Source organism: Symphalangus syndactylus, chromosome 9 (assembly GCF_028878055.3).
Source record: "Symphalangus syndactylus isolate Jambi chromosome 9, NHGRI_mSymSyn1-v2.1_pri, whole genome shotgun sequence".
Lineage (NCBI taxonomy): Eukaryota > Metazoa > Chordata > Mammalia > Primates > Hylobatidae > Symphalangus > Symphalangus syndactylus.
In genome coordinates, this window is record NC_072431.2 from 36,619,663 (window position 1) to 36,637,155 (window position 17,493).

At 33.5% G+C, this 17,493-nt stretch overlaps 1 protein-coding gene across 11 annotated transcripts in view; it reads left to right on the forward strand.

The window, feature by feature from the left end:
* The window catches only part of COBLL1 (cordon-bleu WH2 repeat protein like 1), a 159,452-nt gene that overhangs the window by 111,956 nt on the left and 30,003 nt on the right, over positions 1-17,493 (forward strand). For 6 of the 11 annotated variants that reach the window (XM_055291937.2, XM_063609447.1, XM_063609448.1 and 3 more), the window contains 4 exons: positions 2,386-2,587; positions 4,506-4,734; positions 10,284-10,381; positions 10,495-10,731. In XM_055291937.2, the coding sequence (XP_055147912.1) occupies positions 2,386-2,587; positions 4,506-4,734; positions 10,284-10,381; positions 10,495-10,731 (766 nt within the window). Of the gene's footprint in view, positions 1-533; positions 664-2,385; positions 2,588-4,505; positions 4,735-5,548; positions 5,588-10,283; positions 10,382-10,494; positions 10,732-17,493 lie in introns of those variants that run through there. The other 5 variants (XM_055291935.2, XM_055291936.2, XM_063609446.1 and 2 more) reach the window with 2 other exon arrangements.

The following is a 17,493-nucleotide window of genomic DNA, read 5'->3' on the forward strand; positions in this document are numbered from 1 at the left end:
ATCCTTCTTAACTTTATTTACTATGAAAGAAAGTACTATTTCCAATTCTAGAATTGGTATGTGCCATCCAATTGCTCTTGTAGAGTGCCATATTACCAAAAAATCAACTTCCACAAGACCATTTTGCTAGTATCTCTCTGGATGAAATTTAAAATGTCCTGTTTAAATCCAAAACATGGGCAATATAGATACATTTATGGGCATAGCCTGTGGCTCAAAAGAAGGATGTAAAACTCTTAAATATTATGCAACCATCTAATAAAGACACAGGAAATGTATTTTGAGAATTGAAATGTATTCCTGAGAATTTTTTTTTAAATTGAAGGACTTAGAGCCTTTATTTATTTTTCCTTATATATATACAAGTAATAGGGTGCTACTTGTATGTGGGGGAGAAGGGAGGTGTGAGGGACCATTAAGAAACATACTCCTTATCCCATAAAGATTGGACTGGCCTAGGAGTAGGCAGCGACTACAGAAAGTAGAAATGGGGGCTGAACACGGGATGATCAGAAATCTATGTAACGTGTTGTTTGACTTCAAGACCACACAGTGTCCGACAGTGAATCCTTCCCCACCTCTGGAGGAGACTCCGTGAAGAACTGCATCAGAGAGGCTGCAGGCCTGGGAGCTTACTGGGGGTGACATGCCATATGAAAACAGGTGCACTAAAATAAAAGTAGCATACTGAATGGTGGGATTTCTAGCCCTATTTCCCTGTCAAGTTCCCAAAAGCCAGTAACCAGGTTTATATCTCTAGTCAAGAAATTGGAGAATAACTTTTTACTAATATGTGCATTTCCCTTTCGAGGTGGGATGCAGATGGCTGGCTACCCGATTACTCTAAAGTGAATCCCATGAACCTATGCCTCCATCCATAAAAATACGATTTACATACTGCAGTTTAGTGCCTTATTCTTAAGTGTGAACTAACAGCTTAGGATCACCTGACATTTGGGGAAAGCACATGTTACCAAAGATTTTGTAGTTTGCTTTCCTTAAGGGCTGACAGTATTAAGAAAGACTCAGAGACTATGTTGTTCTGTTGATGATATGAATGAAAATATAAGTCCGTGTCAACAATGACAATCTATGGAAAGGGAAGCAAAAAATTGATAAGTATCCCTGAATCCCAAGTTGGGTATGAAAGTTTCCATAGAAATAAGTCCTGTATTACCAATAGTATTAAACATTCATTCATTATTTGAAATTATCTCATGCATTTATTTATTTCAATTTTATGTTCTAGCACAAGAGCTGATAAACTTTTTCTGTCATGGGCCAGGAAGTAAAAATAGTAGGCTTTGTGGGCTATGCCTATATAGTAGATGTGGTCACCCTACTCCATTCTGCTGTTGTAACTAACTCAAAAGCAGCCTGAGACATTATGTAAACAAACAGGCATGGCTATTTTCTAATACAACTTTATTTACAAAAACAGACTGTGGACCCATTTTGACCTGCACATTGTGGTTTGCTGATACTTGGTTTAGTTCATCCAGTAGAGTGTTAGATCTATGAGAACAGATATACTATAATACTTGTACTGTGATTCCAGTGCCTAGAGAATATTTATAACCTTTGAATGATTAAAGAATTTGTACTACACCCTTTAGGATTTTGTAGACTTCCTATGTAGATATTTACAGTCTGTTTTCTAAAGCCAAAAAGTGGTGGTGGTTGTTCCAAATGCTTCATTCTTATGAGAACTTTGTAACCAATTCATAAGCTAAAGACTGCCAATATTGTATTACAAATAATGTGTTGTGAAGGACTGTTCTTGGGTAAGGAAAGGGCTCCTCCTCTTGAAATTTATAATTTGGAAACAATTTGGTAAAAACATAAAAGTAGTTGTTGAACTAACACTAGGATCCATGCTGTCTTGACTATCCCAGGACTTTTTAACTATTACAATTTTGTCTGTTTAAATATCTTGTAGTTCAATTTTTTTGTAGATTATTTTTGTTGTTGTTGTTGTTGTTGTTATTGTTATTATTATTATTATGACAGGGTCTTGCTCTGTTGCCCAGGCTGGAGTGCAGTGGCGCGATCTCAGCTCACTGCAGCCTCAACTTTCAGGGCTCATGTTGTTCTCTGGCCTCCACCTCCTGAGTAGGTGGGACTACAGGCACACACCCACCACAGCAGGCTATTGGTTTTTTTTTTTATTTTTTGTAGAGACAGGGTCTTGCCATGTTGCCCAGGCTGGTCTCCAACTCCTGGGCTCAAGCAGTCCTCCTGCCTTGGCCTATAGCTTGGCCTATAGTTCAATATTTAAGCTGCTTTTCCAAAAACTATCTTGTAGCCTTGTTTATCTATTGAAGACAAGCATTCTAAGAAAATTCTCAAAACAATAACAGGTAATGAAATACTCTTGTTTTACAGTAAACCTATGATGGACTTGTTGATATTCCTTTGTGCACAGTATCACTTAAATCCATCAAGTTACACAATCGATCTGTTGTCAGCTGAACAGAACCACATTAAATTTAAGCCAAACACACCAATAGGAATGTTGGAGGTGGAGAAGGTAATTTTAAAGCCAAAAATGTTGGATAAGAAAAAACCAACACCTATAATACCAGAGGTAAGAATTCCATTATATATTTTGATGTCTTATTCAGTCATTATCAGCAGCTCATTGTTAAGTGAAATAAAAATGGACTTTCCTGGTTAAATTTGATGTGAACGTGGGTATTATGTTTTTCTAGGCCACTTAGTTTAGGATTCAGTTGGTTATTGATCCCTGGATTAAATAGAATTTGAGCAGTACTTTAGATTTAAGTGCTCTAAAATGATCAATATGATTGCATAAGAATGTAACAATTATGAATGATTTGTATTTTAACCTACTCTTTTAAAAAGTATTTTATATGTAAAGGAAGGTTTTAGAATCTTTTCATGAAAATTTATCTAATAATTTCTTAAAGTAATTTTTTGGCTTCTATGTACTTGGTAAGCAGCAGTTGTAACTTACTAACATCTATTTGTATGTGTGTTTTTGTTTTGTTTTCCAATTCTTCATTGTGTTTGAATTTACTAACATCTAAACTATTAATGTGTGCTACACATTAACTCCATTTTCTTTAATGTACAAATCTTATGCAAAAATGTTTAACCACAATCATTCTAATATGGGTTCTTATTAAAATTGTTCTATTGCTATAAGCAATAGGGTAGAATTTTATGGGTTTCAAGAAATACTCTTTCATTATGAACATCAACCATTTTCATTTTATAATATATATAAAAGTTTGTATATTAAATTGATACATGTGACTTAAATATACATATTCTTGCATTTTCTTCATATTGTTATGAAGCTTTTTTCAAAGAAGTTGAGTTTTTGAAAATATTAAAACATACTTGCTTTCTACAATATTGATTTAATATTATTAATATATACTAGGATATTGGACTGCCTTCTGTCTACGTATTTGTTTCTGTCTAGGTGTTTATTACATATCCCTGCTATTTTTCTAGATGGAAATAGTTATATTTATGCTATAGCATGGGATTATATATGTGAATAAATATTTGTGAATAAGGGTCTTTAAGGACCTGCAAAATGTACATTTCACCTAGTATGGTCTCATGTTGCTAAGTTCCATACAGGATTTAATTCAATTACATAAAATGATGAGATGCTTAAAATCTTCCTAGTAATTTTAAATTATTAGTACTAGATATCTAATGAAGAGATTTAAATATTCTTTACTAAAATATTAAAATTAGCCAAAGTAGTAATAGTAACAACAAAAGCTAATCACAATAGCTAATGTTCTCTTATTGATAAATGACTATGTGCCAGAAAGTCTGCTAAGCTTTTCATATGGATTATCTCATTTATAATGTTTCAAATAGAAACAAAAATTTTAGTGACTTAACCAAAATACCCCTTTTTTATTGAGGCAATAGAGAAATTATTTGAAAGATAAATATTCCTCAAAGGGTAGGATAAAATATACATAATTTTGTACTATGTATATTTGCTAATTTTAAAGTAAATATTTTAAAGTAAATATTATCTCATTTATAATGTTTCAAATAGAAACAAAAATTTTAGTGACTTAACCAAAATACCCCTTTTTTATTGAGGCAATAGAGAAATTATTTGAAAGATAAATATTCCTCAAAGGGTAGGATAAAATATACATAATTTTGTACTATGTATATTTGCTAATTTTAAAGTAAATATTTTAAGAAACAAAGTGAAAACATGAGTAGTACTAGATAGGAGGCTAGTTTTTTAGTTTCAAATTTAATTAAAATCTTACTATAGAATGGCTGGATTATTAAATAAATAAACTAATGTGTTTGCTTCTAAGAACTTGCTTTGGATTTAGGAAGTAACATTAATGAAAAAGAGAATTTCATACCAAATAGGAAAGTACTGTTTATTGTTTGAATATGTAACTGTAGGTTATCTCATTATTCTAGACATTATTGTAGAATGTTTGTTTCAGTAAATTATGGTACAACTATGGCTTTAATATGTGTTTCAGAAAACTGTGAGAGTAGTGATTAATTTTAAGAAAACACAGAAGACCATAGTGAGAGTGAGTCCACATGCATCACTTCAAGAGCTTGCCCCTATTATATGTAGCAAATGTGAGTTTGATCCGTTGCATACACTACTGTTGAAAGATTATCAATCGCAGGAGCCCCTCGACTTGACAAAATCTCTTAATGACCTGGGACTAAGAGAATTATATGCGATGGATGTCAACAGAGGTGAGTAAGACTTTTATTTTATTTATTTAGTGGGATGTGTATATTTGTATATGTTTGTGCATTGTGTTTGTATGTAGGTGTTCTCAAGTTCATAATGGCAGTTAATGGGTCCTATAGATAAAAGTAATTACATGGCATTAGGAATAAGAAAAAAATGTTAATAAATATAAATCAAGTTAAATATAACATTTAACTTAATTTCAGTTATTCAGATTGGAATTAAAACTTGTATTTTTAGCCGTCATCCACATTTTATATTTTTTCTTTGGTTTTTTTTTGGTAGGATTTAACTTAATTCTTCATGGCTTTGAGGCTTAAACAGAATTTACATATAAAGTCATTGTTATTCTAATCAAGTGTGAATTACTGTGGACTCACTATGATTTTATCTGAGTCTTAATTATCATTCAAGTTTGGAAGTTTCTTGCCAAATTTTTCCTGAGGTCAACACCAAAATAAATTGGCTTATGAAATGTATCAGTCTAATTCAAACAATTTTTGAAATAGTTCCCAGTTTTAATCTATAGAAATGAAGTATTAAAATTTGGAGATCTTAGGTAATGCTGGTTTGTATGATGTCTAGTAGACAAATGCAAACATTTATTCAACATGAATCTGTTTCACTAAGAGAAATAAAAGTTTAGTGAAGCTGACAATTATTTACATACTCTTTGCATAGAGACTTCAAAATTTATCTTGAGGTTGTGTCTTTATGTAATCCATAGACTATTTTTTCAACTCAGTGATGTTTTATACTTGAACAAACATCATCTTCACAGTCAATTTACCCTCTTTTATACCCCTCCTTCTGTAGCCACTTCTGTTACTGTCTTCAGTAAGTCATCTTTACAAGGTAAGATGTATGAATCAGTAGAAACAAATTATAACATGAAATTGGATATATTGAAAATAAGCTTCTAATTTTACCTTTTCTTAACATCACTAACATGTTCATTCTGTATGACATTTTAACCTAGAAAATACTTGGGTTTTATTTCCTTAAAAAATGTATAGGTTCCTTCCCCTTGATTTCAGAATTTAATTATAATAATTTCATTTCAACAAATGTTTAAAAATTATTCTAACAGTGTGGGAAAACATTCTTTACTCTCATACAAGGAAGAATGATTTGCTAGGATCTTTACTGGGTACAAATGCTAATAGCTTGGTAGTACCAAGGAAGCATCTCAGATTATTTCACTGAACAGTAATTCAGAATAATGGTGTTATATTAATCATATGAAATTTTGCAGTCATTGTGAATATTTTGTAATAACATGGAAAATGCTTATGCTGAAATTAGCTTTTATACCATATAAGTGTGTTTAACACAATAGGTGAATAAATGCTTTCATATGAAATTGCTGAAAGGAAATACGTAAAAAATTTCAATAGTGGTTACCTTTGGGTGGTAGGGTTATGGTATGTGATTTTTTTATTATTTATTTTCTTTATAATACAGAATTATATAATGGGCATACATTCCTTTCATAGAGAAAAACTGTATTAAAAATTGTCCAAAAATAAATTGTGGAAGTCTTTTTTCACCCATTAAGAAAAAGTCTCAAATAATTGATTACCCTAATAATTACCAGCCTACTAAAAAAACGAGCCTTAACAAACTGCATATATTATGTGTTATTGAAATCTCACCTTCTACTTCTATAATAATAGGAGATTAGAAATAGTGGTCTCTGTGGTTCTTTCTAGCAACAACATTTTTTTACTTGTACTTGACTTTTATTCCTAATTTTGCCACTCTCTATCTGCATAATACTAAGCAAATTCCATAAACTTCCTGGCCTCATTTTGAGGTTGTCGAATGCATTGATTTCTAATATCCCTTCCAGTAATGGAAGGATGTGGTTTATTCAGAATATGAAATGTTGTGGACAAATCTTAAGAGAGTGGAATATTAAAGAAAGTTTACAGTATCAGAATCTACAAGGTCAATCCAAATGTTGTCACTACCCTTGCCTCCTTATTTTTTCTGATACTATTTTGAAAACTTAGAACTTTCCATGCAATTATTTTTAGCCTGCCTTCTAGAAACAGGAAACTACAGTATTTGTGTTGCTTTTCTAAGTAAGCTAAAGCCTTTGCTTGTCTTACTGTTTAACCTGACTTACTATGATCCCTGATGTAGAGCTTTAAGTGAAAGCTTAAGGGCTAATTAGTGTGGAGGATGACCATGTACCTGAAAATTTCCTCACCAAAAATAACCATATGGGCCAGGCACAGTGGCTCACGCCTATCATTTCAACACTTTGGGAGGCCGAGGTGGGAAGATGGCTTGAGCCTAGGAATTTGAAACCAGCCTGGGCAACATGGCAAAATCCCATCTCCACAAAAAATACAAAAATTAGCCGGGTGTGGTGGCACGTGCCTGTAGTCCCAGCTACTTAGAAGGCTGAGGTGGGAGGATCACCTAAGCCCAGGGAGGTCAGGGCTGTGGTGAGCCATGACCCTGCCAGTGCACTCCAGACTGGGTGACAGAGTGAGACTGTCTCAAAAAAATAAATAAAAATAAAAAATATTCTGGTTATATTTATTGTATTGCACAACCATATGAATTTTTCATCTACTATTGTGACTAAATTTAATTGTGTATCCATATGCGATAAGTGGTATATTCCATCTTAAATTGAAATAGTGGCAAATCTAAAAAAAAAATAACAAAATATAAAAAAAGTATAGGTTCCTTCCCCTTGATTTCAGAATTTAATTATAATAATTTCATTTCAACAAATGTTTAAAAATTATTCTAACAGTGTGGGAAAACATTCTTTACTCTCATACAAGGAAAAATGATTTGCTAGGATCTTTACCAGTTTTAGTTCTACTGTTTAATGCCTGTTTGTCTTTGTGCAAGTTACTAAAACTCTCTGTTCACTTATAGTTCCTGAGAGCATAATGGAGTAATACCACTACTTTCATTTTATATATATGTATATCCTGCAGGGTAAATGCTAGCATCTTCCAATGAGAAAATGGGCTCAGAGTGATAACTTTTGATACTTCCCTCACAAGGTCATTCTAAGAAATATATTAGGCACGCAAAAAAACTTTAACCATAAAGTGCTAGCCACGTGTTCATTATTATTAGTTGCTAGCATTGTCAAACTCATTGTGCAGAATGTATGCTGCTTATTTAATATTTGAATCATCAGATTTAAAAGTTTTACTTTGTAAAATAGTATTCCTTTCATATGTTATTGAGGCATATTGTATTATTATATTTATTTGGTGTTAACTAGCTTTCCTTTCCTAAAGTAGTCCCTATTTTGCCATAATTTATTTTGGTTTTTTAGACAGGTATTTTAAATAAAAGCATTTAAGACTGCATATTTATCTCTTGGTTTAGCTTTAGTTATGTCTCACAAATTTTAATACACAATATTTTATGTCAAATGTTACTGAAATTATATTGTGATTTACCATAAAATCCATATGTTGCTTGGTAGAAGAAATATTTTTTGAATTTTACAGATCACCACTCATTGTTTTTCCAAGCTTTTAGAAAAATACGCTACTCATTTATTGAAGAAACTAGGTCATTTGTCTTATAGCTTCCCGTGTTCAGATTTTTACTGTTTGCCTCCTGTGGTGTCACTTAATGTTTAACTTATTGCCAATGTCATTGAAATTTTATTTCAATGTAAATTTCCCCTCGATTTCCTGTAACTTGATGGTTAAATCTAGAGGCTTGATCAGATTTTGGCAAGAGATTTTTTGGCAAGAATACTTCTCAAGTGTTGCTGTGTACTTCCATCAGCAAACATGTAACAACGAGTTATTTTTTTCTGATGTTAGCCATCAGTGATCTTTGTCTACATCTTAATTAAGAGTTGAAAAATGGTGAAAGTCTATTGCAATCAATATTACTAAAAAAGCAAGCTTCCCCACGTCAGCTATATGACTGCTACATAGGTCGAATTCAATCAGAAAAAGGTAGAATAGGCTGAATGCGGTGGCTCATGCCTGTAATCCCAGCACTTTGGGAGGCTGAGGCGGGCGGATTACCTGAGGCCAGGAGTTCGAGACCAGCCTGGCCAACATGGCAAAACCCTGTCTCTACTAAAAATATAAACATTAGCCAGACATTGGGGTGCATGCCTGTAGTCCCAGCTACTTGGGAGGCTGAGGCAGGAGAATAGCTTGAACCCAGGACTCAGAGGTTACAGTGAGCCAAGATCATGCCACTGCACTCCAGCCTGGGCGACAGAGCGAGATTCAAAAAAAAGACTCTGTCCCAATAAATAAATAAGTAAATAAATAAATAAGAAAAAGGTATAATAAAAGTTGGATGATTTTGTTTCATCAGTTTTTAAAATAATGGACTGGTTCTCTAGCGTAACACAAAGGTGAACAAAGAGGCTTTTTTTTTTAGTATCATTATGAATGTATGAAATTAAACACATGTGACATGTTTCAGTTTATTGAGTTACTTTTATGATGTCCAAATTATCCTTATTTTTAACAGTAGAAACCATCTCAAGTTGGTTCCTGAGTCCTTCTAACACAACCTGGTAGACTTTGATAGCATTCTTTCTAGTATGGCTAGATGTCCCAAGCTTACCTTGTACATTGTTTGATACCAACAGATAATCAACCATTCTCAAGTAATCATGGTTTCTTTTAATGGGAAATGGAATTTGTAGCCAATTTGGGCCAGGGAGGCTCAGCACTACTGGCTGTGTCATTGTTTGTAGGCCCTTCAGTTGATATTAGGAGATGCTTTTTGGAAAATTTTATATAAATATTATGTATACAACCTTGAGGTTTGACATTTGCCATTCTAACTAAAGTATGGCTTCCTAATTTTCAGCACTATTAACATTTGAGACAAGATAATTCTGTCATTGGGGACTGTCTTTTGCAATGTACTATGTTTGGAATCCTCACTGGCCTCTACCCAGTAAATGCTGACAGCACAGTCTCCTAACCCCATTGCCAATGGTGGCAATCAAATTGTCCCCCGACTTTGTCAAATGTCCTCTGGGGGACAAAATTGGTCCCAGTTGAGACCCACCCTATTAAAGAAATAACTTTTATGAAACATTTAACAAAGTACTGAGCAATTATAATGACTCAACGTTTCGTAGAATAAGATATTTCATAGTTGTTTAGCTGTGAGACAAAAGTATAATCAAAATAAAGAAACAAACTGTGTGGTAGCAATTTCATATCTTGTTTAATTTGAAGTGTCTTTTCTGTTTTGCTTCTATACTTCAAAAGCAGAACACAGACTCTGAGTCAAAAAAATTGAGTTTGTGTCGTAGCTCTGTCATTTCCTGAGTGTTGGCCTTGATTGTCTATTTTAGTTTTTTAAGCTTCAGTTTCCTCTGCTGTGAAATAGGGACAATATTTGCTTGTTGCTTTGAGAACTTAATAAGATTTAAGGTGCTTAGCAGAGTGCCTTGTTTCTAGACTATAATTAGTAGCTTTTAGCATTAGATAAGTTTGCAAAGGGGAAGTAAGAGAAAGAAATCTTGGAAGTGAACAGTCAATCTCACGTACAAAAGTAAGATGCTTTTCTTCTATTTTAGAGTCCTGCCAAATATCACAAAACCTAGATATTATGAAGGAGAAAGAAAATAAAGGGTTTTTCAGTTTTTTTCAACGCAGTAAGAAAAAGCAGGACCAAGTAAGTATTTTCTTATATTGCATTTTATAAGATTCTTCAAATATTTTTAATTACTAATGCTTTTTACTAATATCTTGAAATTACTAGATTTCGGCTTTGTCATTCTTTACTAGACTGCAAGTGCCCCTGCAACCCCTCTAGTAAATAAGCACCGCCTGACTTTTACGAGGTCCAATACCATTTCCAAACCATATATTTCCAACACCCTGCCATCGGATGCACCCAAGAAGAGGCGGGCTCCACTGCCCCCGATGCCAGCATCTCAGAGTGTCCCCCAAGACCTTGCACACATCCAGGAGAGGCCTGCTTCTTGTATAGTGAAATCCATGAGTGTGGATGAGACAGATAAGGTGGGTAGTTTTGTTTTCTATTTTGTTTTTTTGGATGAGGCAGGGTACCATTTATTTTTCCTCTTACCTAACTTATCTTTTCTAGGTAGACTAGTAAGACGTAGTCCTATAACCGTTGGTAATTAGTAACAGTTACTAATATGTAATAAGATGAATAGCTCATTCTAAGATTGGTACTAGGAATAGATCTTTTATATACGTACAGGTCTGTGATGCAGTAAAGGATAAATGTCCATTTTAAGTAACTTTCATATTCAAGCAAAAAAAAATCAGAAAACCTAAAGTCTTGGTTTACTAAGGCCTAACTAGGGGCTCTTGCTTGGTGCATGTAATAGGAATGGAAATACAGTCTTTATTTTTGAATAGTTCTTTTTTAAACCGTAACACAGTCTTTGAGTTGTGTTCATGGGTTTCTAACCACACGTATCTTCTTGACCTGACAGATTCTCCAGGGAATAGCCTGGTATCTACCTAGTACATAGATACTCCACAGTGAAAAAAGAAAATGAGCCTTTTTATATAGGATATATCACAGTTACCTTTATGCACCCTTATCTTCAAAGCACAGTTGTACGTGTACCTTTTTCTCAAAGTTTCTTATTATTACTCACCTTTAATCTCAAATTTTCCCTGAGTTTGCCATTTTGTGGAGATCCATTTGCAAACTACTTTTCATGACTAAACAATCCGCATATTCCTTGCTTTATCCATGTGAAAAATAAATGAATTTTTAGGTATATATGATTGAAGATGAGACTGTATATATTGTTGCTGGTAATCAGACAGAATGATTTAAGTAACTTTGAGAGCAGATTTTATTTGGAGATACTTGAGACACTGAGAAGTTTTCTTGTATCTAGTTGAAAGATTTTGTTTCCCCCTTGGGAGCTCAGAAATGCAATGCTAAAGTAAATTAACTCTTCCCAAGCACCTGATACACATTTCTGTGCTTCCTTGACTTAAAAAAAATTAACCATAGTTTTTAAATGTAGTTTATAGACTATCATACGTGCAACTCAAAGAGATAGAAATGAATTTTGAAAATGCTTAACCTCAGTACTTGGAAAATGATCTATTAAGTTTCTTATTTCTATGAAGACTTTCTTGTCTAATTTAGTATTTGTGGTAAAAAATCTTATAAAATCTCATCTAATCTCACAAATCAGGAGGATAATGTTTTTGTCAAGTGATAGAGTCACATACTGACAAAGAATTTGCAGGGTAACTGCCTGAGAGTTGGGTGAATCTTCACAGAAGGGATGATTCTTGAGTTCACTCTTAAAATGTGTGTGGGAGTGCATTAGGCAAAGGAACCCTGTTCAGAGATGCAGGAATGTGAACACTATGACTTGCCTAGACATGAGAAAGAAACAGAGATTGAAATTAAGCATGGTAAGCAGGGGTCAAGTCAGGGTCCCGAAGACTTTATTTTGTGCTTGTAGCCCTTTTAAATTTATTCACAATAAGAAGTAGCATTTTTAGGGTTGTTGTATCATAGAAGAGTGTAAATTATACTCTTGAGTAGCTAACTTTTTGCATATATTAATATATATAGAAATATACTTTAGCCCATGCTCACAAATCTTTATTCCAGCTGTCCTCATCCAATCTATTTCAGTAAACTTCCTTTGTACTTGGCTCCCCAAGAGGTCTATGTTGTCTTTCTAATAGTCTGTTTCTTAAAATTCTCGGCTGTGCTACCAGTGACCTCACTGAAAGCTATTTCTTTTGATTCTCTCCCTCTGCTCTGTGACCAGTTGCTGCCCCTGTGTTAAGTAATCTTTTTTTTTAGTATGTTGCCTTTGGCAAACTACACATCTTTATACAATTTTCTAATTATTTTTTCTTTTGATCTAGACATCTGGATAGTTCTTTGATGTATTGTTCAGTAGGACCCAGACTTACTTGTTTTTCTCTAGAGAAGCTGAAGAACCATTTTTTATTTATTCATTGCAAAAATTCTTAAGCTGTAGTGATTAAGCTGTAGTGCACACACAAATTCATACCTTCTTAAGCATCTCTGCAACTAACTTCTTGATATATTTGATGTGGTTAATTACCCCCTTGGTCTTGATTTGTCTTTTTCTTCCTTGGTCTTGAGCCTCTTCTTATATCTCAGCCGTCTTCTATTTTTTTTTTCTTGTCACTATTTCTTTTATTCATTTTCTAAATTTGGAGGTACTAAATCCATGGTCTTGGCCTATATTTCTGTGCTTATTCAGAGAACACGTCTCTTCTTTTTTGAGTTTGTGGGCTGATGGTTCTCAACTGTAGTGGTTTGAATACGTTCCTTGCAAAAGCTATGTCTGAGCTCTAACCCCTCCAAAACCTGTGATTCTGACCTTATTTAGAAATAGAATTTTTGCAGATGTATTTAAGGATCTAGAGATGAAATCATATTGGATTTGAGGTGGGCCCAAATCCAGTGGCAGATATCCTTATAAGAAGAGGAGACACACAGGCAGAGAGACACAGAGAAGGTCGTGTGAAGACAGAGGCAGAAATTGGCATTATGCTGCCACAGCGAACCATTACCAGGAGTCACTGGAAGCTGGAAGAGGCAAGGGAGGGTTCTTCCTAATGCCTTCAAAGGGAGCATGACTCCGCCAACACCTTGATTTCAGATTTCTGTATTTCAGAACTGCGGAAGAATACATTTGTGTTGTTTTTAGCCACCCAGTCACGGTAATTTGTTAGGGCAGCCCTAGGAAACTGTACATCGACTTCGTAATTCCAGTCTTGGTATTCTTCCAGTTGCAATTTGAATTCACAGTTGCTATTGACTTATCACTACCTGGAAGACGTATTTAAGACCCGAATCATTGTTTTTCACCAGATTGAAAAGCTCAGATCATCTTTGATTTTTTTTCTTTTTACATCTAATGAGAGACCAGTCCTTCATTCAGTCTCCCTTCATGATGTCTTTTTTATTCCCTCTGCTGACATCTTTTGTAGAGAAATTCAGGACAGAGTATAAAGAGAAAACCCATACTTAACGTGTCTTTGAAATACTCAATGTGGCAAGCTGCCACATTTGTATTTCTTAATTATCACTTCTCATTTCAGAAATGTTACATAGCTTGTTGTCATTTTTCTAGGCATTCAAGATCCTCTACAGAATGATCACAATTTTACTTTTAAACTTTTTAATGCCTCGTCATTTATAGGATAGGATAGGATACTTCTATCTCTAATCAGAAGATTTGACTTATTGTTGCTGATGTAAAATCCTGTGTTCTATCTTTTCAGAATGGAATGGCCCCACTTCCATCTTCTTCATTTCTACTTACCCATCCAAAGGATGTCCATTCTTTTATCAGATTCATGGAGAGTTTTCTAAAGATTCCAGCGCAGAATAATCTTTACTTTCTCTGAATTTGTCCCTCTTATCCCTTTTTATTTTCTCTTAATTTGCATTATGTATAGGTTTTATATGTTATTCTAAAGATAAAAAGAGGAATACAGTATAAATTCTCCTTCCCTATCCCCAACCAAGTTCTCCTGCCCAGAGGCAACCACTGTTAACAGTTTCTTGTGTGTCTTTCCAGAGATAATGTATGCATATTTAAACCAATATTCATGCTAGATATTATTTTATTTCCTCAGGTGGCCATATACTACATGCATGTTATACTTTACTTTTTGGTATGGAATGACTTATTCTGGATATTCTTAGCAGTTCATAAAGGGCTTCCCTTTTTGAAGGATTGAATAATATTACATTGATGGGTATAGCATGACTTACTTACCTCATCCTCTAAAGATAAACTTTAGGGTTGTATTATGGCTTAATGCTTGCAGCATTGTTAAATTTTACCTTTTTCTTTTCCCCACCCAGAGGGCAGGAATTGTGTTCTCCAGCAAAATTCTGTAACATGGTAGGTGTTCAAGAGAATTGATAAGTAAACATTAATCACTGCTTTCATAGCCAGGTATAGTATATACAATGAGAATGTGTCACACTTATATCGTAAAATTTTAGTATGTCATTCATATATCTGGTAAATTTTCAGAAGTACTGGATAACTTAAAGATTGCTTACATTTACTTTTATGGTAATTGGACCATGTAATTTTTAGCAATATATTTCTTAAGCTTTTAGAGAAAAGCTAGAATTTAGATAAGGTTATATTGAAAACTTAAGGTCCAACTAAACTAGACTGTACATTGCATAATGCATATAAATATAATTGATCCTTGAATTAAAATTGTTTATAGCCCAGGCTTGGTGGCTCATGCCTGTAATCCTAGCACTTTGGGAGGCCAAGGTAGGAGGATCACTTAAAAGCCAGGAGTTCAAGACCAGCCTGGGCCACAAAGTAAGACCCCTGCCTCTGCAAAAAATAATAAAATAAAATAAATCAGCCGGGCATGGTGGTGTGTGCCTGCAGTCCCAGCTACTCAGGAGGCTGAGGTGGGAGGATCACTTGAGCACAGGAATTCAAAGCTGCAACGAGCTGTGATCTCACCACTGCACTCCAACCTGGGTGACAGGGTGAGACCGTGTCTTTAAAAAATAATAATGAATTTTAAAATAGTAAAAATGTGGTTTATATAGCCAGATGCAAATATTCAGGAAATTCAGCAAAACATATGAACTTACAAGTGAATCATACTTATTTCACTGCTTGCTTGTTTTAAATTTAAAATCAAAGATGGTCATTATCACTATAAACATTTGTATCTATTTTAACAATTTAATTTTCAATTTGAAAATGTAAAATGTCACTATTTTTAGTGATTGAAAATGATAGCATGTTGAGGAAAACATAACTTGGAAGAAAAATATGTATGACCAAATTGGTTCTAAGTATGTGAATTTTAGACACTTAATTTTTATTGTTCAGGATACAAAATAAACCACAAGGGTGCGCTGTTTGACAGAAGTACAGTATTCTAATTTTTCCATTTTTTTTTCTTCAAAGCACCTTTTAATAAAGCAGAAAGAAAATATTGAAAATAGTTACATTGCATGAGAAGTAAAAAATGCTTATTCATGCAGGTAAATAAAGATAGAGAGATAAATGTCAGTAACACATGACAAAGGGATTTATAATTAGCAATTTTATTCATTTTGAGTTTGTAATGCATTTTGTTGTTCTTTTAAGAGCTACAGAAACTATGTTTGCCTTAGTCAAGGTTTACTGATGTCAGTAAATCTGTAGCTTAGGAAAAATTTTGTCAACCACATTTATTTTATATTTTTTGGCTGTCTATATTTAATAATTTGCCTCATTCTTCTAAGATATTTCTCAATATTAGCAAAAGTATATGGATGGTGTTTTTTTAGAGCTTATACTGAAAATGCTCACATAAAAGGCTGTTGATTTGCTGAGCTAATTTTGACAAACTAATTGTGCAGTTTCCAGAGACTATTCAAAGTTAGTAGAGATAGCAAAGATCCAAGTTAGCAAATGATTTAACCCAAGCTTTCTTAGAATATTTCTGCATCTAAAATTATTTTTTCCATCTAAAGAATACATTTTGAAGAACACATATTTTACTATTATTGCTGCAGTATCCTTTCAAATCCCTAAATTTCTCTGTACCCTCTTTCACATTATTTCAAGTCTCATGTCATTTTTCCTATGAAGGTGAATATATAATCTTCTATGAAAATGTTCATTTGAAAAGAAAACTTTCCCATTAGAAATTTTCTGGCAGTATTTCTTGGTAGTTTTTGAGCATTTTTAAAATATGATTTTTCCTGATGATTTGAAATGCCATTTGTGCAACAAGACATATAATAGATCATGCTTTATTTATATGAACCATATAACATATATTCTTATATAAAATGTACATAGTTATTTACAATAAGATTGTCATTTGTGAAATGGGAAGTCAGAAATTCGATTACATTGATTTAAATTGAAAGTGACTTAGAATTCTTAGATAAATCTAAGTTCAGAAATCTGGTTTCTGTACCGTATCTGCTGACCAAGAGTTTATGAAGAGCACATTTAATAAAATCAATGGCCAAAGGATGTTCTGGTCTTATTGACAAATTAGCCTCATAAGCTGATTTCACATTTGAATAAGTGGAAGAAGAGTCAGGAAAAAGCATTGGGTAACCTTGACCCATAGAATTCACAGAACCTTTTGAAGAATTTTTCATTTGGCACATTTGGTGTGACTGCTGCTTGGAATGATGAATATACAACAGCAATCAATTTTTCCCCTGGCTATGGGCATGGCACATCATTTTCTTTGGGATATTACATTGTGGCTGGAAACACTGTAAGAAATGATCTTCATTGGGCATTTTATTTTGTCTCATTTTGCATCCTGCTTCAGACAAACACTCAACTATTGAGAAACGGAAACTCTTTGCCATCTAGTATTATGCAAGTGAAATTTAATACCTAGAGTGTTAGTTTTAAAATAACTGACTTAATTTTTTAAATGTTTTACATTATTCATCTTTTATGCAATTTTATATTCTAATATATATCTTGGTTTATAAGCAGATAAGAAGATATATTGTCATATACTTATTAAATGTACAGGTACATGTTTTGCTATTTTACTTAATTTTAATCCTAGTTATTTTACATAGAATATGTAAGGTTGTACCCTCTGTTGTAATAGAGTATGTATTTGCAATGTTTAAGAAATATCCCCCTTTTTAGATTTTTACACAGGTTGTCATATTTTATTTTCCCCTCCATTTTCCTCTTATATTTATTATATAGAAAGTGGACCACCATGCATAATTCTACAATTGCCTAGGAACAGTGGTTACCATGGCATTTGCAGTTT